At 39.6% G+C, this 26,937-nt stretch overlaps 1 protein-coding gene across 1 annotated transcript in view; it reads left to right on the forward strand.

Moving 5' to 3' along the window:
- The window catches only part of LOC101856649 (inhibitor of nuclear factor kappa-B kinase subunit alpha), a 55,501-nt gene that overhangs the window by 14,885 nt on the left and 13,679 nt on the right, over nt 1–26,937 (forward strand). Inside the window, exons 3-12 of the mRNA XM_005096553.3 lie at nt 1,336–1,551; nt 3,695–3,856; nt 10,407–10,496; nt 11,330–11,454; nt 12,938–13,045; nt 15,092–15,233; nt 16,520–16,711; nt 17,550–17,678; nt 19,613–19,704; nt 20,166–20,267. Coding sequence (XP_005096610.3) covers nt 1,336–1,551; nt 3,695–3,856; nt 10,407–10,496; nt 11,330–11,454; nt 12,938–13,045; nt 15,092–15,233; nt 16,520–16,711; nt 17,550–17,678; nt 19,613–19,704; nt 20,166–20,267 — 1,358 coding nt within the window. The remainder of the gene's footprint in view (nt 1–1,335; nt 1,552–3,694; nt 3,857–10,406; nt 10,497–11,329; nt 11,455–12,937; nt 13,046–15,091; nt 15,234–16,519; nt 16,712–17,549; nt 17,679–19,612; nt 19,705–20,165; nt 20,268–26,937) is intronic.

Consider the following 26,937-nt stretch of genomic DNA (forward strand, 5'->3'; position numbering starts at 1 on the left):
TATGGGGTACATAGAAGCGGAAACAATAAACTGGCAAAAAGATATTATTAATCCGAATACAGGAAAAAGAGGCTGAAACAGCACCTGGACATGGATGGCTGGTGCCTCTATAAATAAATCATTGATGGTCAGGTCAGCCCGGCGCACAATTCATTACATAGATCTACGTCAAAAGTAGCTTATCATTGTGATGTTGATCTGTAGCCAGGGGGTAAATGACCGACGTGTTTGTATCTCTACTGACTTTCCACACCCGGACCGCTTGTGCCCCCCTTCCCCAGGACACACATACATCCAGTCACACTTGTGCTGGCCACCCGTCCGACCCTGACAGATGCTATGACACGTGTGTGTGCCAACAATGGGTGTGCTGGTATGAAAGAAGGCCACTGATTGGTTGCATACGATGTAAACAATAGGCAAAGTGAATAGTTGTTCGTGATGCAGGTGCTACGGAGGGTTTCCAGGAATAGATCATAAGGTGCATTGCAGGAGGAAAATGGGGGAAGCCACGGCAGTGAGGACTGTTCACCCTGCAAGTGACTTTTTTAAATTAGAGCTTGCTCATTTATGTCTTTGTTGAATCCAAGTTATTTATATTGATTTAAATGAATTTTAAAAAACCCAGGGAATCCATCTCCTTTGTTGAATTCGAGTTTTCGTTGAATCCGAGATTGTTGCACCCGAGTTCCTTTATACTTTCATCTTCAGTCTTTAGTTTAAGTGCCATTTTGTTTTAAGTTTAAGTGCCGCTTTCTTTTATGCTAATGCCTTTTTTTCTTCCATCCTAAAGACTGTTTGGTGATCTCTCATGGACTTACAATAGGTTACGATAGGACTTACAAACTCTATGTTTGCTGTCTGGTTGTACTGAGGGACATGGTATCCGTATGTCCAAGAAGGGTACTTCAGACTACTGTCCACAGTTCACTCTGTTGTAAATGAGTACTTTTGAATTGGAGTCCACTTAAACTGAACACAATTAATCCGAAAACAGTGGTAAGCTGAAAGAAAATGAAAGCCCAGATTTTATTTCTTCTATTCGAATACTCCTCTAAACTGAAAACCGGGCTAAACCATAGATAATCTGGCGGTTTTGCAGGTTTCAGTTTAAGCGGACTCCACTTTGTGTGAATGATGCAACTGAGGGGCAGGAATGATGCAAGTCCTTTGTAGTAAAGGTTTAGATGGTTAACTGAAATGCACTGGCTTTCTGAGGATATTATGAATTCATGTGAGGCTTTTTTTTTAAGGGCTGAGAGGCTATAAATACATCTTTACATTCCCTTTCACCAGTTTTGTTCTTATATCTGGATTTGGATTACTCTCTTGCAGGAGACTAAGGCCCAGATTACAATAAAAGAATGCCGTTTAAAAGGAGATATGAAGGAGAAAATGTGGGAGAGATGGAAGATGGAAGTTTATATCATTGGAAAACTCAATCATGACAATGTGATTCACGCTGTGGAGTTGCCCAGTATGTTGGAACCTCAGCCTGGAGACCCACCTGTGTTAGCAATGGAGTTCTGTGAAGGTGGAGATTTAAGAAAGGTACCTGAAATTATCATTTTTTTGTTGAGTATTATGGGGAAAAGAAAGAACAACTCTTTGATTGTCCTTTTTAGTAGAAACTTGTGTCTCAATGTTGTTCATGAAAACACAAATATCATACAAAACATGTTGTTTCCGAAAAGGAAACAACAAAATGAACAAATTCATGCAAGCTAGGATGCCATTGCTTGTCCTTACAGTACACCATCCAGTTTTAAGCTTGGTTTTAACCTTTTGGAATCATGGAGCTTTACTGGTATAATAATGCATTTCGGTAATATAATATAATACTTTTTTTGTGTGCACCATTCCATGGATACTTCATGTATTTATAAACTAAGAAAGACATCAAAGATTGTTTTTTGTTTGTTCTCAAAGAGAAAACCAAGTGGTCTGGTTCATTCAATGTTCATAGATAATATTACTGCGATTCTTCTGTACCAAGAGAAAGATGGGTGAGGGCAGAAGGAGATTTTAAAACAATAATGTTCTTCTTACAACTTAACAGATATGGGCTTCCATTCACATGCAGATTCACCGGTTTAATTTTTCAGGGTCTCTTATCACAATGATTATTAGGGCAGGATTCTGCTCGGTTAATCGAAGGCTTGCAAAACAGCGGACAGCTTGTGAGCAGGCTTGTGATTTGCTTTGCCTCCCACTTGCTACCGGAGGGAACTTCCGGTGAGTTGTGACTCGCGGACAGTCCTGCTGTACTGTGTCGTGACGTCGCAAACTCTCATGGCTGTGGGCTCAGTACATATTACAGAAGATTCTCTGGTTATTTGCGTTGAGAGGCTTGCACCAAAAGTGCAAGATCGTTTTTTTTTTTTCATAGTTCGGTTGTAGAAAACCAAAAGCTCTATTCAATGCTCTTAAAAATTAATATTGGATCGGCTATTCTTACGATGTAAAGGCCTGTTTATTTTTAATGTGCACGAGCCAAGCGCTTCATCGTCGCACGCAAAAGACCTCAGTTCGATTCCCGTATGGGGAAAATTTTTTACTGAGAACCTCCGTCTTTCTGCTGGGGCGTTGTTCCCTCTCAGCCCAGGTTGGCCCTGACATTGGGTTGAAGTAGGTCTAGACCGTCTCCTAAATGTTCTGTATTATGTCACAGTGAGTGTAACACATCTACAAAATAGGTTACATACGTACGATACAAAAGCCAATCACAACGACCCCTGGAGTTTTCCATTCTAGGGTAATCTAAGTCTACTTATTCTTATTACTACCAGAAACCTAGGTCTCTGTTACTACAATACCACGCTCCCTCTCTCTTATCCACTCGCTTAGCTGATCAACAGCGGGAATTTAAAAATAACTTCAGCTCTCTATGTCTTGCACCAAAACAAACCCAGCCTCTCCCTTCCTCCACTGTTCAAAGTTCACACATCGAGGGGTCCTGCCGCCATCGAGCGGTCCTGCGGCCTCCCGTTCGCTCCTACAGCGAGACAGCACAAGTCAGCAGGTCAGGTTTCGAGCTTGTCCTGGGACAATTCACTAGGCCTAGCGCAAATCAGTACTGTGTGAATCGTGGGACTTGTGGCTGCGAACGGGAATTGAGACTTGGCGGCTGTCCGCTGCTTTGCGCAAGCTTTCGATTAATCGAGCAAACTACAGCACCACGCCGCACATTGACACTGTGGGCGCGATCTCTCACTCTCCTCCTCTCTCTTTTTCTGACGTAAGTGGCTTCGCGGATTGCAAGCAGGGTGGGGATGATGAAGAGGTCTGACACGAGTGGCTTCACGGATTGCTAGTTGCTGTGGACTTGAAGTTTAGACTAGACCAAGGAGGTTACAGTTTGCGCTAGACTCAACTTATCATGCTTGTGATTTGATTTGATGATTTGACCTAGTGATTTGAGGCTTGTGACTTAAACTAGGGGCTTGCGAGCACGAGTGGGTTTGCTACCAGGGTACAGCCCTAATGATTATGTTAAAAATCCACCTGTACTTTGTAAATCGTGAAATAAAGTTTTAAAAGTCTCTACTTTGATCTCCAGTCAACTATCGAAAAATGTTAATAATCTGCTTAAATTTGTAAATCAAGAAAAAAAAGGTGCATAAAGTAGCTTCCTTGATTTCCAAACAATTTTTTGTTTTTGGGCTCTGGACTGTAAAACTTTGTTTTCAACCAGGTACTGAACAAACCAGAGAACTGCTGTGGTTTGAAAGAGAGTGAAATACGCCAGCTGGTGACCGGTGTGGGAAGTGCCATTGAATACCTTCACAGTAACCGCATCATTCACAGAGACCTGAAACCTGAGAATATTGTTTTGAAGCATGTCGATGAGCACAAGGTAATTCACTGTTGAGGGAAACTGGTAGTGAGGGTAAGCTTTCTTTGATATTGTAATTATAAATTTTGTACTTGTGACGGCACTGTGGTTGTATGTTCTTGTTTTATCCAACGCTATTTCTGTATCGCTTTCTGTTTTATGTATGTCGTTATAGTGTCTTTATTAGCACACGAGGTCACACAGTTTTAAGGGATCTCTCTCTCTCTCTCTCTCTGACTCTCTCTCTCTCTCTCTCTCTCTCTCTCTCTCTCTGACTCTCTCTCTCTCTCTCTCTCTCTCTCTCTCTCTCTCTCTCTCTCTCTCTCTCTCTCTCTCTCTCTCTGTCTCTCTCTCTGACTCTCTCTCTCTCTCTCTCCCTCTCTGTCTCTCTTTCTCTCTCTCTCTCTCTCTCTCTCTCTCTCTCTCTTTTTTAAAAATTGAATGGCAGTGGACACTATCGTATAATCTTTCTTGTCTCTTGTTATTTGTTCAACTTTCTCTATCCTCCATGCATTCCTCCTCTTCGTGGGTGGTTGGTGGGTGCTCTCATGTGGTTTGCTTCTTCTTTCCTATCAAACATCTATCGTGCTTATCTCCCCTTCTTCTTTTTTATGTTTGTTTGTGGCGTCGGTGGCCTAGTGGTTAGGCCACCGGACTCGTAATTGTGAGGTTGCAGGTTCGGGGGTTCAAGCCGCTGGCCCGGTGTTGTGTCCTTGGGAAAGGCACTTTACACTAATATTTCCCACTTCACCCAGGTGGGAATGGGTACCCAGCTATAGAAGTGAAAGATCTTGTCAGTTTGTTAGTGTTTGAGCGCTTAACCAGCTGCTTGCACTGTATGCTTCCCGGGAAGCTGAGAATGTTTCTGAGTATTCTATGGTCTGCTGGGGTAATAATATTGTGTAAAGCACAGAGAGCTTGCTTTCAAGTGGGGACATGCACTATACAAATGCTATATATTATTATTTATTTGTTTCTCTGTTGTAACACCTCTGATCTTCTGGTGCTCATATGACCTTATGCAGTTGCGAGCACCATAAAACCTCTACTAAAACAAAACAGTTTTAAGATGATATTGTGAGAAACTGAGAACATCAGGATTTTAGTATATTATTTCTTTTTTGAAGCATGATATCTCGAAACAAAAGTCTGTTTCAGACTCACTATGACATTTTTACGGCGAAAAAATGACTGTTTAGCATCACAAAAAAATTAAATTCTGGATTTTAAAAAAATTTTTCACTTGCTTTTTGCTCTTGCTTGACTTGTACAGTCGAACCTGTGTAAGACGGAATCCCAAGGGAGCCAGAAAAAAATTCCGTCTTAGACAGGGGAATTTAGGGGGAGATGGAGGGGGGTTTCAATAGCCCAGCCGATGGGATCAAGGATCGCTTGTCCGATCAGCAAGCAGTTGTCAAAACTTCAAACCTCTCAGCTACTGTCTTGTCTGATAATGACATACGTCAGTCTTACTTGTCCAATTACCACCAGTGCTTGCCTTTCATAGGACCATTGCTTGACCTATTAAAAAAAGAAACGTTTTAACATCTTCTTTGCTTCCACCCATAGCCCCACCCACCTGTGCAACAAGCACAGTCAACCAATGCCACCCCTCACTGCCATCATGTAACAACGATTCGAGGAATTCTTTTCTCAGCTGGCCGTACGATCAGGGTGGCCGGCATTGGTCAATCTAATTTCACACCTCTGGCTTCTGGCTACCCAGGAAAGTTTCCGTAGTGGCTCGCTACTTGAGCACTCTCACAGGCAGTCCTGAGATTTCACACCCACACTACCCTGACCATCTGCATCGCTCAGGGCTCACATGATAGGATAACATCTACCCCCCAATTGCATCCCTACTCCCCTTCCTCGCCTGGAGGCATGGCCATGGCGTTAAGTTTAGAGCCGGCGAAACCAAACTTGCGAGTTTTGTTTCAAATCTGGGCTGAGCGAGCAAAGCATTTTCTGTCTTAGACAGGTGAAACCCTCGGAAGGGAGCAGATTTTTCTTTCCATTTCCGCGTTGGACAGGTTTCCGTTATATACAATGACAATGACAATCTTTATTCATCTCGCAGGGAGAAATTTGTCTTGGTCGTTAACAATGGCAGTAGACGTTACAAAAGTTAGACTTAAAGGTGCACTCACGCAAACGCACAACAAGACAGGACATTAGGCCAAGTAAATACATGTCTCACGGGCTGGGACAACCCGCTCCGTAAAACATTCTCTCTCTCTCTCTCTCTCTCTCTCTCTCTCTCTCTCTCTCTCTCTCTCTTTCTCTCTCTCTCTCATTTGTAGCACTGTGTGTTCAGTAACCTCACTGCAGTTGGTACGGATGAATTTCTATATCTGTCTGTTCTTGCTTTTTTGGAAATGTATCGTTTACTGCGGGTCGATAGTTGAAATTCCGCTGTCAGTGGGTGGCTATGGTCACTAAGCATTATTTCCGCCTTTTTTAGAATGTTTGTCTTGTACAGATGTTCAAAGTTACTTAGGTCTCTACCAATTGTTCTTGATGCCTTTTTTATTAACTTATTTAGTTTTATAATGTGCTGCCTTCCCAGATTGCTACCATAGCGAGTGATTCCAAAATTTATCAAAGATTCTATTGTGGTGGTGTAGAAAATCTGAAGGATGGATGGATTCAAATTGAAAGACTTTAGTTTCCTCAGAAAGTACAGCCTCTGGTTTACCTTTTTAACGATATTGTTTACGTGGTTTTGCCATGTAAATTTGTTGTCTATTGTAAGGCCAAGATATTTGTATGAATCAGTGATTTCAATAGTTTCTTGTTCAATAACGAGTGGTGGGATTGTTGGTTTTTCTCTTCTAAAATCAAAAATCATTTCCTTTGTTTTTGAGAGGTTCACTTTTAGAAAATTTGAGTTGCACCATTTAAAAAACCTACATATTTCTTCGAAATACTCTTTTTCATCAAGGTTTATTAATCCAATAATAGCGGAGTCATCTGCAAACTTAATTAAGCGTGTTGTTTTATATTTACTTCTATTATCGTTGGTATATGTAGTATACAAAACTGGTGACAAAACACACCCCTGAGGACCGCCGGTGTTACAAAGAATTGTGTCAGATTTTGTGTTGTTTAGCTTCACATATTGTGGTCTACCTGTCAAGAATTCCAGGACCCATGCTGCGATATGATGACTAACTCTCAGACTCAGAAGTTTTTCAATGACAATATGCGGTTGGATTGTATTAAATGATGATGAAAAATCTACAAAAAGTACTCTCGTTTACGTTTTAGATGTTTCAAGGTGTTTCAGTATAGAGTCACAAAAAACAAGTACAGCATCTTTTACGTTCCTCTCTTGTTTGTATGCAAACTGGAATGGATCTAGATTTCCATGAACACAGCCTAGAATATTAGAGAGGATAAATTTTTCAAGGCACTTGAAAGCAATGGATGTAAGAGCGACTGTTCTTAAGTCATTTATTTCATATATTTTAGGCTTTTTTGGTATTGGTATTACCTAAGATGTTTTCCATATTGTAGGAATGTAGTTTTTGTGTAGGGTCAGGTTAAAAATGAAAGTAAATATCGGGGCCAGTTGCTCACAACAAGTTCTGAACAGTCTCCCTTTCACTCCGTCTGGACCACAGGCTTTGTTTATGTTTACACTTTGAAATTTCTTTTTAACACTCCGCTCCATGAGTTCAACACACTCCTCCTTGCTCAACTCATCTCTTAGCCTCTGTTTAAGATCACGCTGCTCATTCTCAAAATCAAAACAGTCGAAACGACAATAAAAGTTGTTTAGCTCATTTACATAGTCTCTTTCATTTTTTACTTGCACACTCTCTCTCGCTGCAGTATAACCCGTTATTTTTTTCAAAGAGGACACCATATATTTCTCATATTATTTGTCTGAAATTCGCTCTCAATTCTAGTTTTGTACGCTTGTTTACAATGAGCAATCTGTCTTTTAATGTTTTTAGATATCAAGTACATTTCATTCATGTTATTACTTCTAAAGGCTTTCCGTTTTTCTTTTATAAGATCTTTCAGTTCTTTCGTTACCCATGGCTTATTATTTGGATAGTACGTAAGGGTTTTATAAATAGTAACAGTTTCTTCACAAAACTTAATGTAAGCACAAATGGTTTCGGTAAGTTCGTCAAGGTCCTTGCAGGTGTCTTTGAACATGTCCCAGTCTGTAGAGTCGAAGCATCCCCGTAGCTGCTCGGTCGTGTCGTCTGTCCATGATGGTATCATCCTGGTTGTTGGTTTCTTTGTCTTGAGCAGGGGGGGGGTACTTTGGGATCAGAAGGATGTTATTGTGATCTGAGTCTCCCAGCGGTGGAAGGGGGAGAGACTTGCAGCCGTCCTTGACGTTGCCATAACACAGGTCGATGGTCTTTTGTAACCTTGTGGCGCACGTAACATATTGGTGAAAGTGGGGAAGTGACGAGTCGAGACGGCAATGGTTAAAGTCACCAAGAGTCAAGATGACAGCGTCCGGTGACTGTAGCTCTTGCTGGTGAATGCGAGACGCTAGGATCTCAACAGCCTCGCTCTCCGTGGCTTGGGGTGGGATGTAGGCCACGTTGATGATGACACCAGTGAACTCCCTGGGCAGGTAGAAAGGCCTCACGTTGACAGTAAGGAGTTCAATGTTGGGGGTGCATAGTGTTTCTTTAAGAGTGATGTTGTTACGGTGTGCCCAGCAGTGGTTAACATAGAGGCACATGCCGCCACCTTTGGTCTTTCCGGCAGCAAGGGTTCGGTCGCAGCGAAAAATGTGAAAGTCGTCCATGTGTGCTGTTGAGTCGGCCATCATCGATTCAAATCATGTCTCGGTGAACGCAAGAAACGAAGCGTCACGGTATTCTTTAAAATGTCGACAGCATGTTGACAGTTCTTCTAATTTGTTGTTTAAAGACCTTGTGTTGCCAAACACAATAGCTGGTACAAAGGGTCTGGCTTTCCTACGCTTGTTTTTTTCCCTGATCCCTCCTTTCCTCCCCCTCTTCCGTTTCTGTTGTTGCGGGAAGTACTGAGCATGATGACAAGAACTCAGGCACTGGGGGCGGAGGTTTAATAACATGGCTGGGCTATACGTAATGGTGGAAAATGGCGAGCAGTTTGGTAAAGGTCTTATTTCACCGAAAAATGTCAATAAAATTATACAGCAAAAAATGCACTTAAAAGTCCGAACACAGCACTGCACCTCCATGGTAATTAAAGAGGAATATATCAAAGGGGGAGCGGGGAGATTCCGTTAAGACAGTTTTCCGTTTTATACAGGTGTCCATTGAGGCAGGTTCGACTATATTTGGTTAAAAAGTCTATCTGCAACTTCTATTTTGTTCTCTCTTGTCACTGTATATTCAGCACAATTTAACTATCTTATTTCTATCAGCAACTTCTAATTTGTTTTCTCTTGTCACTGTGTATATTGTACACAATTTAACTTATTGGTGACTGTCATGAACTTATGTGCCTAAGACAAAGAATAGGAACCATATTTCCAGTACAAAATCTACAGCTCGGACTTGTAAAGGTTGTATTTACTTTACTAGTCCGAGCTGTAGATTTTGTACTGGAAACCTGAGGAGGAAACAATTATTCCTGTGAATTAACCAGGATCAAGCAATGGCAGTATTTAGAGCTCATCTTGCTGGCTTGTTAGGTCTGAGATACATTCTCAGGAGTGTCTCAATATTTTTGTACTTGTAAATTATGGGTTTTTATATAATATATATATATATATATATATAATATTTTTTTCCATTAGGCATATTCGTAGCAACTTTATAGTTGACACGTTCCTGTAGTGTCTGTTCGTGGCAACGGTAGAAGTTTTTATCTTTCTTTCTTTGTCTTGTCTTTGGGAACATTTTGTAACTTGTGCAGAGAGGAACTAAACTGAAGTCATCCTGTTACAGCAAACCAGATTTGAATTACTTTATAGCTTTATAGAAATCTAAATTGCCTGCCAAGTTGCTTCAAAATTTGCTTACGGTCTTTTTCTGATATTTCTGTTTATAGGCCACACTCCTGTGTTGATTTCCTGATTTTGTATGAACCTCTTGGGATCTACATGAATCCTTAAATGTTAGTGTTTATGTTCTTTTGAAAAAACATTTCAGATGTAACTTTACTTTCATTGCATATTTTACCTAATTGCTTTGAAGTTGCTGGTATACTGAGGTCAGTATACCAGTAGGTAACATACAGTAAAAATACAAAATCGTTGCATGCAAGCGGGGTTTTTCCCTGTTGATTAAAAGAAAAACGTTGGCATGATGATGGTTATGACTGTTATGACTTGGTAGGAAAATACGAGACCGACAAATGCGATAGAGGGATGGTAAAGAAGTAGGACTTCCAATGGTGCCCTTGAATCACCTGGATTTGGAAGAAATTCTCATTGTTTTATGCTTCTGAAAAATTTCAGGTCAGCTCAGCTCAGTTAAAGATTTTTATAGCTGTATTTTTTAATTAGAAATATCATTTATACAATCTATATGTGTGTGTTAGATAGAAAATAATAAACATCCAGTGTGTAATATTATGTTTTTGCCATAATTGTCTTTCATTTTAGACGCTTTACAAGATCATTGACCTGGGCTATGCAAAAGAGTTGGATGTGAGCAGTGTGTGCAACTCATTTGTTGGTACTATGCAGTATTTGGTATGTTAAATTATAATTTGCGCTACATTATTGGTATTTTCTGTTCCTGTTCACTTTTTAAATTGGAGATCAGCTGGGATAATCAGATCGAGAGAAAGAGAGAACTAAAAGAGGAGACACAAACACTGAGAAAATGAAAAGTCAGGGGTGAGAAAAGCCATTATGGTTGTGTTACTCAAAAGCATGTTATTATTCTACTTTTCCTCAATCAGAAAAAACTCAATGGTGGAATGCTCTCAAGCACGTATTTATGTGATTGACTTTGTTTTATTGGATTTTTATCCCATTTGTTTGTGATTGACTTTGGTTTATTGGATTTTTATCCCATTTGCTTTTACTTACTATTGTGATGCTTTTTCCTGAACCTTGTACAACACACTTGAGTTCTTGATTTGAATCTACGTCTTGTAAATTCTTGAACATTTTCTTGTTAACCTGGTGTCCTGTAAGGGAAACAAACGCTCGCTGGTTTTAAGATAAGAAACACTGTCTAGTCATCAGTAGGGTATTTAAAAAGCTCTCCGGTATTATGATTAAAAAGATACATACCTTGGACTTATAGCAGCAGTCTATGAATATGTGCGCTACTCTCCTGTGCAAGTTATATGTTCACATATGACTGAACAGCATGTCAGTGATTGAACGATGATGTGATTATAACTCCCTGTGACACTGACAAGTATTGAAACATAACACAACACTGAATAAATTTTACCTCCATTATAAATATGTGTTCTCTGTTTACTCAAAATCATGGAATTTAGTTTACTGATACTATAATGCATGATTCTGAGACATACGTTTTTTCATTCTTTTTTATGGTTTTATTCCAGGCCCCAGAGTTATTTGCAACAAGACCTTATTCAAAGACTGTGGATTATTGGTCCTTTGGTTCCCTTGTGTTTGAATGCATTGCTGGCTTCCGCCCATTTCTTCCAACTGCGAACCCTGTTGAGTGGTGTGTAGATTTCTGCCTTTATGCTTGTATATTGATATGATATTGCTGTTAATGAATGTTGGAGTTAAATTCTTTGGATGGCCCAAGTGGACATACACATGTCTTCACAGCAAGTTAACCTCCAGAAGCGAATGCTACATATCAGATTTGTGCAGTGCTTGTGAACAGAAAATGCCACATTTGAAAAACCAAAAGAGATGTGGCCTGATGACTGTTCAAGTTCCATAACTACTGAAGGCAACTATCAGCTGTACTGACCCCTTTTGGGGAATAACCGTTTTTTTCGTGTGCACCGTTTACCTCTTCAGAGCTTCCCCCTCCATCTTGCAACCGCTGTCTGATGAGGTCTACTTGTGTGACAGGTTTTTATGTATTTTTGTGTATGATGTGTGAACCGTCATGGTACAAAGGTACAGTGTTTGCCTCTCACTCAATAGATCCCGGATTTGAAACCTGACAAGAGTGGACAAAATTTCTTTCACCAAAATGTTCTACTTTCACCTCCTTTCCTGTTCTCTAATCATGTTCTGTCATCTTACTTCTGACTCTTTCTACTGTTACTCCTGGCTCTTTGTTACTGCTGTCTTTCAGCCACACCCCCGATCTTAGGGTTGGTAAGATTTAACACCTAGCTCTCTTGGATAAGAGAGAAAAAAAATCTCTGAGGTCCCGTGTGCAAGTTGTGCACATCAAAGATCCCTTGGTGGTCCTAAAATCGATAAGAGTAGGCTTCGGCCGCCACGGCGCAAATTTCAAAATTAATTCCTACCAAAACTAAAAATACTCTAGTCAGTATAAGAACATGCAGAATACTTTTGAAATCAGAATGTGGCTGTCTGAGGGCAAGGGGCCCTACAAAATAGGAAAAACAATTGCATACACAAACATTAGTTGCATTGCAGGCTGAAGAACCAGCAGTTGACTGCCCCTGAGATCTAGTAGCAGAACTCAAAGGCAAAGGAGAAGACTGACAAATTGATTGCGGTAGCAGTAGTAATTATTTTAGTGTTTCTGAACTTTGTTTGTATTGATGTGTCTAAATTTTAGAGAAAGTGTTGTGTTACAACAACTCTGGGAGCTTGCTTTGTTTTATTTATGAAACTCCTTGATAAAAAGGCAGGTTAAATGCATAGCACAAAAAGAATGAAAATGTTGCCATCTCCCCAAAAAGTAATTGGTAAAAGTTGTTTATCAGGAGAGCTTTTTTATACACAGGTATATTCATAGTTTAGTGAATATCATGAGGGGACTGGATAAGTCAGAAGTCATTTTTAAGTGCCATCATTAACATTTTCAAAGTTTTGAATATCTCAAGTACAGTTGACTGTCTGGCAAAATGACTTCAATCAAAATGTGAATCAGGGAAGCTCTCAAACTTGAAAGAGTTTGTTTTGAAGTCGATTGGTCTTTTGACACTCATGATATGGAAATGTGTCATTCAAAGATTAAACTGAGTGTTCTCTTATTGTGGTGTATCCAACAGGAATGAACATGTTTCCAAGAAGTCTCCCGATGACATAAGTGCTCAGTTTGATGAGCACAAAAAGATAAAGTTTTCGAAAGAGCTGCCTTTGCCAAATCAACTATGCAGGTTAGTAGTTTTAGAATGAGAAGTTTGTATTTAACCCCTTCAATGCCGCAGGTAAGTAGGCCCCTGTTCGGGGGGCAATTCCATGAACCAAACTGCTCAGGGGTTACCCCACTCTACCTCACATAACTTTTTTATTTCCTCATGAATTTTTGTATGTACATTCTATATTGAACCACATTTCTATTAATGTAATTTGGGGGGGGGGGGGATTTAATTGAAAGGTAGATGGAGAAAAATTGGATTTAGTAACATGATGCCAGAAACAGCACCACCAAACAACATAAACATGACAATACACATTCGAGTAATAAACTGAGACCCCCCAAAAAGGGACTACACGTTGTGTGAGTGTTTGTAGGTAAAGAGGAAGTGACAAGAGGCTTTTCCTTGTTTTATTTGTTTTAGTAAGGTTTTACGGCTCTCGCAGCTGCAAAAGGTCATATGAGCGCCAAGGGGTGGATGTCAACAGAGAAGTCCAAACGAGGAATCAGGCTTACTCTCCTCACCTCTCTAGCCTCAACAGCACAAAGTTTGCTTCCACTATCAAGTCACCCCGGAAATAGTGGGTCACAAGAAAGTGACAAACATACGAAAGCAGCAGAGGAAAAATGACAATAGTAAGGATTGGGAAAGAAAAGCAGCAGTTCCCGGTATGCAGTTCAGGCACAGTCATGAGCATGACATTGATGAATCAGCCCATTTACAATTGTACTGAGCACAAAACATGTTAATGTCCCCCCCCCCCCCCCCCCCCTTGGGAATGGCCTAAAGACACTTCAGTCAGTAGCACTGCTGGGGGGGGGGGGGGGGGTGTGAGGTTTTTCCTACCTTATACAACGCTTGTACAATACATATATTACGTATAAGCCCATCTGTTGTGTTTACTGCTAGTAAATAATTTTTGTGTGTATATCTAGATCTATTCTCCGCGAGCTAAAATGTACTTTCAAATGGATGGAAAATTGAGGTAAACATTAAGGGAGGATACTCCAATAATAATTACAAGATTTTAGCAGTAATTTCACTTATAATTGGTATCAAAACAACCTCTGTCACAGTCTCATAAATCCTACTACGGACCATAGACACAGCGCTCCTCGGTTCAGGCCCGTAAATTCTACGGGCGTGGCAGCGAAGATGTTAAATGAATCCCATTGTGATGATGCTAGAACTGATCGCTCTTTTGTGATCATGATTTTGTCTGAAGCTCTCATCTAGGCCAAAAAGAGGTAAACAAACTGAACACAAGCTGCAAAGATCACAACATGAAGATCAGCAAAGGGCGAAACGGAGGCGATGAATATATGCAGAATACCAGTTACACTGAACATATCACAGTCAACAACAGCAACATCAAGCAAGTAGAAGAATTCAAATACTTGGGCGGTATGTTCACCCAAGACAGAAAGATAGAGAAATAAATATCAGAATAACAGAGGCCAATGCTATGACCCATGTCTTACAAACTGGCACTGCTACTTTCACATCCCAACATCACTATGGAAATAAAATTCCAACTCATATTCAGCATCTTTATACCAACACTGTGCTTCCAAGTCCAAACTTGAACAATAAACAAGAGTCACCAAAGTAAAATAAATGCCTGTGAAACGAGATGCCTAAGAAAAACTTTTAACCTCACAAGAAGAGACAGTGTGAGAAACAAGATAGTAAGAGAATAAATTGGCTCGACTCCGCGCTTGGAGTACATAGATAAACAAGGATTGAAATAGTTTGGAGATCTGTCAGGACTACCACTAGACAGAATGGCTGGGAGGGCACATAACCAGTGATCAGGTGGATACAGAGGAATAGGCAGGCCCAGGGAAAGAAGGGTAGAGGGGGCCAAAGAAACATTAGGCAAGAACAATATAAACATGCAACAGGCTATACAACAAAGAAGAGAAAGAAGTTTTTTTCTCCCCTCAACACTGTCTATAAAGATTGAGACAAGTTCTTTTACAATACTTTTATTACATATTAAAATGATTCCCTGAAAAAAGTAATTGATGTTCCCTATTTCGTACCTTATTTTCTATTTCACAGACCACTCCGTGGCTACTTTGAGCAGTGGCTTGCGTTGATGTTGAGATGGGATCCAAAGGCTCGTGGTGGAGGTGTCATTGACATTCAGGGCATTGAGAGGCCCAAGTGCTTCTACCTCTTGGAACGAATCTTAAGTTTGAAGGTCTCTTGGCATTTTCCCTTTGTTTGACTAGTCTGACTAGAGCTGAATCTGACTATTGTGTCCTGTTCAGTCCAAAATAATTTTTTTTTTGGAAATGGTACCTTAGATGTTACATCTTTTTAAGATGTCAGGAGTGTAGAGGTTTATTACTCTCCAACTAGCCTATGTTGAAAAATAGATTTGAACCTTGACTGCCTGTACTATTAGAGTCCACAGTGCCTTACTAAGAGTGATAGCTGGGAATATTGGATAAACTACAAGTCTTTGAAAAGGTGTTGAACTTCAGAATATTTACAGGCGTTTGTTGACAAAAGGTTGTAACTGCAAGTTTCCTGTAATACCATTATGTAGCGGAATGAGAAGAATGAGAGTGACTTGCCTTTGTAATGTTAGAGTACCGGGTAAAGCGTGAAATCAAGTACTAGTCAAGAATCAAAGTGTTTTGACTTTAAAAGCAGTGGGTTATTGCATTGAGATTGGTTTAATCTGGGCTTTTTTGGTTTTTTGTAAAGTGTTTTATGGCGCTCGCAACTGCATAAGGTCATATGAGCGCGTGGGACACACCTAATATTTTCAGTTGGTAGGAAATTTTGAATTTTGCCCGGGTGGCGGCCGAAGCCTACTCTTATTGATTTTAGACCACCAAGGGATCTTTAACGTGCGCAACTTGCACTCGGGCCTTCCGAGATTTTTTGCCCTTGTCCGAGAAGGCTAGGTGTAGATCTTTCCTACCAGAAGATCAGGGGTGTGGCATTTCTACCCCTCTGTTGGGCTGGATTCTCACTGTATGTTGTGAGTATAATACAGGGGGTATACTTTTGGACCCCATTAAAAAAAATTGCTCGTACTATTAGGTAAGTTTGTACTGTACCTGGTTGTTTTTTTATAACATAATCAGAATGAAAAGGGGGTTTCCGTCTTGTGGGTTCTTTATTGCTTTTTTTTTTAGTTAACAGTAGTTATGGAAACAATTATCATAACCGAAGAAAGATGTTTCCTAGACAGTTCATAGAACTTTTATTTGCTTTGCATAACCTAATGCAAGAGATCATGACATTTTGTTTGATTTATTACAATCTGCCATGGGTAGATTTTAATTTGAAGCTCCCAACAGTTATTTGATTAAACTGTGAGAAAGGAGAATGAGTTAAGATCAGTGACACACCCATAAATACTTTTCTATTTATAGCCATTTAGAGTTTATTGTCTCTGCTGTATCTTCTTGATCTTTTTGAGTGGTTAATTTTGCAATGGTTATAAAACCTGCTCCAATCTTGTTTCCTCAGCTGTTACACATTCTTCATGTGGAGGCTAATACCGTGCTGTCGTACACAGTGGATGAGACGAAGACAATTGCTATGGTGCAAGCTGCCATCGAGGAAAGAACTGGAGTACCCAGAGAAGCTCAAGACATTATCTTGGCCAATGGAGTCAAACTGAATCCAGGAGACCTAGCTGTACAGGGTTGTTGCGAGTCGGTATGTTGTCTTTTTTTAGTCAATTTGGCAATTACGTACATAAATTTTTGCTGGCATGTGTGGTCAGGTCATCTAAATGAAGAGATGACAAATGCTTTCTTTCTCTTTTTTCAAGTGCACATATTTATGTCTCATGGAGGAACCCTGCATGATAGGAAAAGATTGATAGTATATCTTGTTGACTTAGTCATGTTGATATTCTATCACCTGTCATTTTTATGCCTTTAATACATAACATTGGAAGTTTTCCTAGAGACTAAATTTGTTTTTGTCTTTTATTTGATAACTCTGGTAACTCGCTGCCTGAACTTAATTGTCAATCATGACTGTTACCCCCGCAAAATTCTTTGATCTCAACCAAATCGCAAAATGAAACAGTCCACCCACCACACGTCATAATTATAAACGCCACTGTCTTTGACATAAATGCCCCTCAGTGTTGTTGTTACCACGGAAAATCAGGGTGGATTCATGCTGTGCTTGACCTCCAAGATTGCAGCAGAACATGGGTCATTGGATGGGACTTGCGGTAGACTGTGTATCATGGTACTCTGGCAACTAGACTGGCACAAATTAATTGTTACCATAATCGGCATAGAGATTTGGTTCTTTGTCGAAGAGTTTTGCATATTACTAGATATTTCCGGACTTTCAAGCATTTTAAAACTCTTAGATGAATCAAATAGTTTAGATAAAGTTAAGTGGTTTTACTTTTGAGAACATTATAGATACAATTCTTGATCTGAAAACGCTGACATTATATTCTCAATTAATGAAGTACATTCTAATATCATGAGATTCAAATACCCACAGTGTACATCTTTATTATTTTCCTCAGAATGTGGATGACTTGATTTTATTTTTGTTCCGCCGACAAACCATAAACATGGACTCTTATCAAAAGTCAGAACTCCCTCCACCTGTTCAGGCTATATTGAGGGAAACTAAAACGCTTCTCCCTCTCAAGGTAAGGTACCTTCTTGTTATAGTTATAGTGTTATGTTTCTTGATGATCTTTTGGTTACCCAAGACTATCTTACAGTATGTATGTTTCTATACCCAATTAATTGAGAAGTTTAAAATTTTACACAGCCTTTGGACCAAGCTCAGTTATGTTTAGAAAGGTTATGTGAATATTCTGATCAAATGCCTGTGAGACAAGAATGAAAATTTTAGGTGGAAGCTTGAAAAATCTCTAGCCTGCTAGTTATTCTTGTGAATCCTTCAGTAATAATCCTGAAAAAGTATTTGCTGACAGTGCATAATGCAAAGTTAGGCTCATAAAGGGGTTTCAAGTCTCTTTCTTCAACCATGTAACACTCAGCATTTTTGAGAATGGTATCAATTCAAAGAATTTCAATCTCGATTATGTCAAAATATATTATTTTCTTTGCATCTGATTGCCTCATATCATAGAAAATGGGGGGGGGGGGGGTGTAAACCTCTTAAACATATTTTAATAAGTCTGTTCTTAGGTGCAACAGAAAACTTTAGTCACTCACAGTTTATTTGTTGCTTGTATTTTAAATTGTCAATGCTGTTGTTCAATTGTGTTTCTGAGTTTTCTGACAGGAATTTGCGGGTGGTTGGAGGGAGCCATTAATAGGTCCTACTTCTTTTCTTTCCCTCTGTTGATTCTGTACTTTTTCCCAACACTGAATGACCATTATTGTGTCGATGTGCTTCTTTTTATTCAACAGTGCTTCCACTCTTCCGCATTTTTACGTAAATCCATTCTTTCTGCCTGTTCCGTACTTGTTCCTCCATCATTATCAACTCCCTCCGTAAAAAACTGCGACAGCGCAGGACTGCCGAAATTCCGTAGCAAAAGATCCATACTCGCCTTCGTATCGTCTTGTATAAGTTACAGATATTTAGGCTCTCTCGGCGACAAGTTAATGTCATAGAAACCTGCCAGATTGCGCTTTTCCTGCAATCAGCCATTATTCCGCTATGCCCCACGCATTCATTGCGGGTTGGTCGGCAGTACATTTTTTACCTGCAGATGGATCAAAATCTGGCGAACTTTTTGTGCCAATTTTCTCCTTTCTGTCATTCACTCATTCCATCTGTCTATCTTCGGATTGTTGCCGCAGCTGAAAATCTGCGCGTTGATCAAGTAAATTGACATCTGATCTTAGACAGAAAATTACTCTCAGAAAGAAACTTTTTTTGCAAATTTGTTTAGATCTAGAGAAATTATCAATGCGAAGATTCTACGGCACTGGAACGCGACAAGGGCGGTGATGAAAGAAATATATGCTAAAACTACTAAATTCAAGAATAATTCGAAGTGGTGTTGTTGTGACAGGCATCATTCAGACTTGAAAATTGAGGAAAAATTAGGGTATACGCTGGGCAACTGTATTGTGAAGGTACATATCTATTCATTATTCCCAGGTTTGCCTTCAATCAATGGTGCGACGACAAATTAATTGAATTATAGTAGCAATGAAAGGGGAACCTGCTTTTAAACATTGCCAGCAATGGAAAGATATGTAGGTGAAAAAATCGAACAAGACAAAATGTTGGTGAAAAAATAAATGTTATGGGTTTTAGGCAATCTCTTCAAACAGGCTCCCTAATGTCATTTTTGTCTTTCTAAAAGTACTAAATTTCAATTTCTTTTGGGGGCTTCGCCCCCTGAACCCTCACTGGGATGCTGTCCTTGGACCCTAGGCCCCCAGACCCCTGGCAAAATTTTCCTTACTTTTCCGCTTCAGCTGGTGGAAGCACTGATTCAAGCAAACAAATAGGACTGGAATTTAAAAATCCTTTTCAGTGTCAAGAAAGATGTTCGAATTGTTCACCAAAAATTGTACATTGTATTTCAACTATATTTCTTAATTTGCTCTCATCGAAACCTCATATCCAAGAAGCATTTTTTAAAAACAATCTTAGGATCATCGGAAATCCTGGGCTCAGGCAGTGTGCTGGTGTGCTGAACAGAACAGGGATTACAAACGTTTAATACTGAGTCATAGAGCAGCCTTGTAAGTACTTTCAGGGAATGTTTCTGTTTTTATAATTGAAGAGCTATTGTCTATGTAGGGTAAAACATTTTTTGTTGCTTCTGCAGTTTCTAGATGAAAATTTTCGTTGGAAGCATTATAAATTTTGTTGTCATATTAACAGTCAGTGTTTGCATATCACAATTATAAACTTTTTGAGGGATTTGTGTTTTTTTCTGACAGATAGATAGGTCAGTAAGATTTCATCTGAAGTTAATAATTTTCGTTTGTTACATATTCCGCAAAATGTATATGAAAGCTGAAGGTAAAGGTTTTATTGTCTTTTCAGTGTTGCAGTGTGGTTTAAATTTCATTTGTACCAAAGACTGACATTCCTTTGCTTTGTGTAGTTAGATATTATAGTGGAATATTAAAATGTGGTTTAATTTTTGTTTGTGTTAATTCATATTGTCTTGTAATTTTTGCTTGCTCTTATTTTGCAGACTGAGTTTACTTCGCAGCAATTCCCAGATATCTAAACTGAAAATCCAAATGGTATCTGATATTGGCAAATTAATGGCATGCAAAGAGCAGTTCAGTCTGAGGTATGTTTGCGTGAATCGTAGTTTCATTTTGAGTCATGTAGCATTTTAAAAAATGCTCTTTTGCTCTCAAATAAGTAGATAGGGTGGTGTTTTTTAAAGTTTGGGTAAAATTCGAGTCCCTGAAAATTGAAAACCAGGGCATGTTGTGTAATTGTTTGGTTCTTTGCCTCTTTAAGTCAACAGGTTATTTCTGGTGTGGCGAAGAAATGTTATTGGGTTTCTCTGTCTTTCCTCTGAGGTGTGTTGCCTACTGCCTTCCAAAATTACCTAAATTATGTTGATGGAGTTGTAAAAGGTTTCCAACATTGTTACAATATGCAGAAATTCAGAGACGTTCTGGAATAAAAGTTATTGCTCATGGAACTTGAGAGTACATGCTTTCTGCAGTTCTCAGAAATCTTGGACTTTCCGAACTAACCAGATACAATCTCTTATTTTAGAACTTCTCAGGCAGCTCAACCAGTAGTTTGATGTGTCTAGAAGTTGCTACACTTTTCATTATTCTTTCACACAGAGAGTTTTCATGAGTAGGTTTTAGCCGGAAAAGCTATTGGGAAGTAAGTAAATAAGTTTATTTAGTGTTTATGGCCATTGGCTCACTTCACATCACACAAAACACTCATTTGATAGTAAAGTTTCCATAATGAATAAGTACAGGTTGTGCATATCTCTTATCATGAGTCAAACATTGCTTATTTCTGTCACTGGGCCGAGTCAGGCTGGAAGGGATTAACAATTTCTTTTGATGGACAAAGTGTGAACAATAGAAAATAAAGTGAAATTCATCTGCAATTTTATGAGAGTTACACCTCTCACATAAGGGCGAATTAGTTTATTTCCACCGATAAAGATTGTTATTTAATGGAAGGCTATGGGTTTTTAACAAAGCTATGACTCTTCTGCTCCCATACAGTGGGAGGTTGGTGATATATTCAGCTGTTCTTCCTTTACGTTCTGCACAGAATGATCAACAAGTTTACTTTTTACTTCACTGAGAAAGAGTCTAGTACTTCCGACATTTTGAGAAAACCAGGCATATCCAAAACCCAGGGAAAATAATAGGTTTTTAACTTTCGTAGCCCAGTTGACTCTGCCCAGTTCACAGGAACGGTATAATTGCATGTAACATTTCTTTGGATATCTGTCATTTTTTAAGTGTTTAAGTCTGCACCAGAATTTAATGACACAATGCATGTAATCAGAACATAAGTTGGTTCTTCCCACTTCTCTTAGAACTAAACATTTGGGTGTAGTTTTGCCAAGACCCAAAAAGGCTTTCCAGAACTTTACCTGAACATTTTCAATCACGTCCCCATTTTTGGTACCCCAAATTTCAGAGCCTTAAAGCAGCATTGGTTTAATCTTTATATTAAAAATGGTTTTTGCTGTTTTGAAATTTAATTCTTGGTAAGAACCTAAAAGCCTTCTTGTTCGAGAAACAATCCGTTGAGCTGTACAAGCTCGGTCTTCCAGCGTTCATCTCCAGCGTAGACGCGATGAAAATGAAACACCCAAGTAACTATAATAGGTTACTGTCTCTAAGATCTTATCTTCCCAATACCATCTCTCAGATCTTTTGAGGTAGCCTCCATTTCTAAAATCAACAATATTACTTTTCTCTGTATTCACTTTTAAACCCCACAAATCTTGCAGAAATCATGTAACACATTGATTTTCTTTTGTAAACCTCTGACAATGTCGTCAAAAAGGCTTAGGTCACCAGCGTACATTACCATCATTATCATTGGGCAATACCTGTATAGCATGGGTATTTGAATCTGAAAGGTGTTTTTCAAATTGAGATATAAAAAAAAGAAAATAATATAGGGCTAAGTATGCAGCCTTGTTTGACACCTGATGTACATTGGAAGTATTCAGTAATATAAGATTTCATGGATCCTCGTTCATCCGAACAGACTTTAGCACATGAAAGAACACTTTGATACATATTTTTCAAAATGGTATACATTGGTCCAGAACAGCCAAGACTTCTCAATACTGTCCAAAGCTTTTCTCTCTCAACCCAATCGAATGCTTTAAAAAAGTCAACAAAACATACATAGAACCTTCCGCCAGGCTTTGAAATATATTTTTGGTCGAAAGATTGGAGTGAAAATATATGATCTATTGTGGAGTAATTTCGTCTAAAACCGGCCTGAGATTCAGGGATGAGGTTGCCTTCATCACACCATTGTTGCAGTCTTCTATTCAATAGAAATGAGAACAATTTACTAAGAACATTTACAGGGGCCCCACAGGGTCGGGAAATCGGGAAAAAGTCGGGAATTTTGAGATAGGTCGGGAAAAAGTCGGGAATTTTGTGATGGGTCGGTAAGTCGGGAAAGTATAGGGCCTGTGTGATGTGCAGCTATCTAGACTGTATGGTTGATGAATCCTAAAGAGGAAACGTAATTGAACCGCTGTGACGGAAGTGTATGTGTGACACCGAGGCTCGATCGGGAAGAATCAAGATCTGCTTTCGTTACCGCCCAGAAATTTTCCGGTAATAGTCTGATAGATAACGCAACATTTGTAACATGCAGGTTATGCATTATGAACGCTGTGTCGCCTTGAAAATAAATCAATATTAAAAATTGCCCTCTGCTGTCGCTTGTGGAAAAAAAAAAAGAAAAAGAAGTTATACAACCGTCTTGACAGGTTCGCCCTCGTGACCGGTCAATGAACCTGTGAGTACCGGCGGTCTGAGCGCTGTGAAGTATAGGACTCTTTTATAAGATACACTCGTGGAAGGGGATTGGGGGGGGGGGGGGAGCTGAAGGCAACGCTAGAGGACAAAAACTGAACTTGGAAGCAAATTTTTTGCATTTTGATTACTACTTTAGAGCTCTCTGCAAAGCGCGCGTTGGTGCAGGCCTTATGTGGAATCAGGGGATTCGTCATGCCTTGTTATTGAACTAAAGTGTTCGCGTTTCATTGGATGGGGGGATTGTAATTTATATCTATATTTTATTAGCCTTCTGTTCAAGATTGGCAGATTTTTTAGGGGTCCGGGTTTTTTGGGGGGGGCCCCCCCCCCCCCCCCCCCCCCCCCCAGTTCTTACACCTCTCACACTGAATAGGTGTACTTGAGCCATTCTAGTTATTACTCTACTTTGAGTTGCAGCAATGGTTTTCGTCTTCACGTTTATTATATGAATCAGGACACCCAGACTGGTTATTGACAGTCGATTTTCTAGTTCTAGGTCTTTTTTCAGGCTCAAAACAGGATTCATTTGTTTATATAGGGCCTATAGTTTGTTATGTTGGCTAATATGATAATGGGAAAATATAAATAAGTAAGAACAGACTGAAATACCAAAGTCTCTCAAGATCCCAGTGCCACACTGGCATGTTGTTGACTGGATATAATGTAGGCCTACCTACATGTGTGTGTGTATTCACAAACATATACATGTATTATATTAGATATAAATGGAGCACACGCTTTCATTGTTATGTAATGTGTTCCTGGAAAAAGGATAAGGCCCCTCCCTTGGAAAATTGAGAAGCTGGTTTGGCAGTCACCCAGTATTGTAGTCATCTATTGTTTGAAGACTATACTACAAAATGTACATTTGCATTCATTTATAGACATTTTGACTTTTTATCATTGATAGGTGGGCTTTTTGGGGATCATTCTTGACGCGCAGCGGCCTGATTTTTCCCTCGAATTGGGGTCTTGAAAAAAATGTGGGGGTCTTGAAAAAAATTTCCAGGATTTGGTGGGGACCCTGCATTTAGTAAACTAATGCCCCTATAGTTATTTAAATCATTTGCGTTTTCTTTTTTGTGCAAACTAAATATCATAGACTTGGTCCACTCCTCTGGATAGTTGCCTGTGAAGAAAACTGAATTGAAAGTGAGGAGAAATTCAGCCAGGTCCTGGCAACTGAATTTGTAAAATTTCGGCAATAGGCCATCAGGTCCACAAGCCTTGCCAGATTTTAAATTATTTATAGCCAATACAATTTCGTCTCTTGAAATGGGTGAATTTAACAAATCACCTGGCTCAGCACAAGGGGAGGCATGAGACTGTAAGGAAACAGATGAGTTCAAGCTGGTTGACTCGTCATTTCCATTGGCATTACCACCAGACCCCGAGAGGGGGTTTAGCAATTTCTCAAAATAAACGTACCATTCTCTGGGTTTGATAGTATTCTTTGTTACCGGGTGTTTACACAAAAGGATATTGACTTGTTTCCAAAAATCTTTCGAATTGCGCTTCAAACAATTCTGAATAAGAATATGAGTTTGTAATTGAGTATACTGTGATTTTTTTTATTTGCAGAGGTTTTTTCATTTCTTTTTCAAAGCGAGATAGTTATCTAATGCTTCATTTGAGTTCCAAATATGAAATTCCTGTAATGCTTTGTATTTTTGCCTTTTTGCATAGTAGCATTCATTATCAAACCATGGTGGTTGGGAGGTACACTTTTTGAACCTTTTAACACCTGTAGATTGCATACAATCGGCTGCGCTTTTAACGCAATTATTCAACATCACAACAGCATCGTTTGTTTTACCTACCTGGATAAGATCAGAAAATTCATTTGGAACACTTAACAGGTTGTCTTCTAATGCCTGTACATCTTCGACGTATGCGTTGTTCCAAAAACATTTCTAGATATCATATAAAAGACTCAAAACTTCTTGTTCTATGGGCTCACATTCGATGCTAGGTGCTGTAAACGTTAGGCTAAGAGGGAAATGGTCAGACTCCAATCTAGGGATTATTTTAAAGGCTTTAATTACATCCTGAAACCCATCCGTGCTTACAATGATGTAATCTATGACTGACTTGCCTTTGTTTGCAATGCAGGTGATGTTCCCTTCCTCGTCTCCATTTGTTCTGCCATTCAGTATTTGAAGTTTGTTCATTTTACAAAACTCTATAAGTTGAACCCCAAATGCATTTGTTTCTAAATCCCGAGACTTACGACCCCTGACATTGAAATCCATATAATCTGAGATAAGATCACAAGTGTCAAATCCATATACAAAAGAAGCCACGTTATCAGGCAAAATAAAGTCTTCTATGACACCGGTCTTAGAATTTAAATCCCCAGCAATCAACCAGGGCAAGTTTCCATATTTTACATTAATCGTTTCCCATCTTTCACTATACTGGTCAACGCGCTTCAATAATGTCTCATGATACACAGGTGAGTATTCGTGGGGAATGTAAACAAAGCAGAACAATACATCCACAGTTGATCGAAGCACACTTTTGTCTACGAGGAAAAAAATACATTCTTTTTTCTGAAGCTGTCAGACGCTGAAAAAAAAGAAGCAAGTGCATTTCTAATCATTATAACAACTCCTCCACCGAGATAGTGTTGACGGTACGAAAAGTATAGATGATAGTCAGGGAACTTTGAAAGAAGCAGTTCTTTGGAACTGGCATTAATTTCATTAAACGAAACTATATCATACTGTGAACAGAATGAGCTGAAATTGTGATAAAAAAGTTTTGGTTGCAAGCCACCGACATTCCACGAAAGTAGTTTAACATCGTACGTTTTTTCACGTAGGTTGTTATTGTAGCTATTAGGTTTTCCGGTACTTCTGTTTTCACTGTTGTTCTGAAGGGGCCAGCCGAACACATATCTGGCCGCAAACTGACCTCCTTGAGTTCTCGCTGTTGTTGTTTCGTGTGCCTGCGCTGATCTCCCTGCGTTACGAATGTGTCGGTGGGTTGTGGCGGAGGAACCCGAAGGCGCCAGTTGAGTCTCTGAAACCACGACCAGTTTTCCATTCTTGTAGTATCCTCTCTGTCCTTTGTCTCTCAGTCTGCCCAAATCTTGGCGCTGCTTCAGAGTAAGGTCATTTGAGACACCAACATCCATTCTACGAAAATCCTGTCTCGCCCTGAGAACCTCTAGTTTGTCCACGAACTGTGTGAAACGAACTATGACTGGCCTCGTGCTGCCCCTGCCGTGTGCGCCCAACCGGTGAGCACGAATGATGTCTTCCTCCTTCCAGGTTTTGGAGGGTACTGCTTTGTTTAAGAGATCGGTTATCTTTCTTCTCATTTCTATGTTGTCGCCATCCCATTCCTCCACTATTCCGTGGAAAATAACATTTTCATGGCGACTGTACTGTTCTTGACGCTTAATACTGTCCTCCACCTGACATAAATGTTCCTGTGTTTGTGTAATTAGATCATTGTTGGCGTCGATGTCAAGTTAGAGGATATTGTGGCGGCGCTCTATTTCGTCGACTCGTTCTTTTACAGCATGTATGCTCTCTTTCACTTTTGCAATAGCGCTTTCCACTTTTTGCATAGAGCACGCTATCTTCTGCACCTCCATTGTAAGAGTAATGAATTTTTCACAAATATTAGTGTTTATTGTATCGAGCTGCTCCTTGAAAGTGGGTCCTGGGTTTGACTCAACGTCGCCGGCTAAAAGTAAAGTGTTAACCACAGGTTCAAACATGAGGGACTTTATACAGTTAGTTTCTACCACTACTACCCACATAGCCAAAGCACAAACGAATAATCGGCAGTTCAACTCACTCTGTTTCTTTTGTTTTGTGTTAGAGCGAACAACATCGTGTGCTGTTTTTGGCTTACGCCCACCGGTAAACTTTCCTATTGTGATACGCCACTGCTCCACGGATATCATGGTGGCCTTACTCTCACTTGCAACACAACACACCGTTAACACAC

This window comes from Aplysia californica, unplaced genomic scaffold (genome assembly GCF_000002075.1).
Source record: "Aplysia californica isolate F4 #8 unplaced genomic scaffold, AplCal3.0 scaffold00131, whole genome shotgun sequence".
NCBI classification, from domain to species: domain Eukaryota; kingdom Metazoa; phylum Mollusca; class Gastropoda; order Aplysiida; family Aplysiidae; genus Aplysia; species Aplysia californica.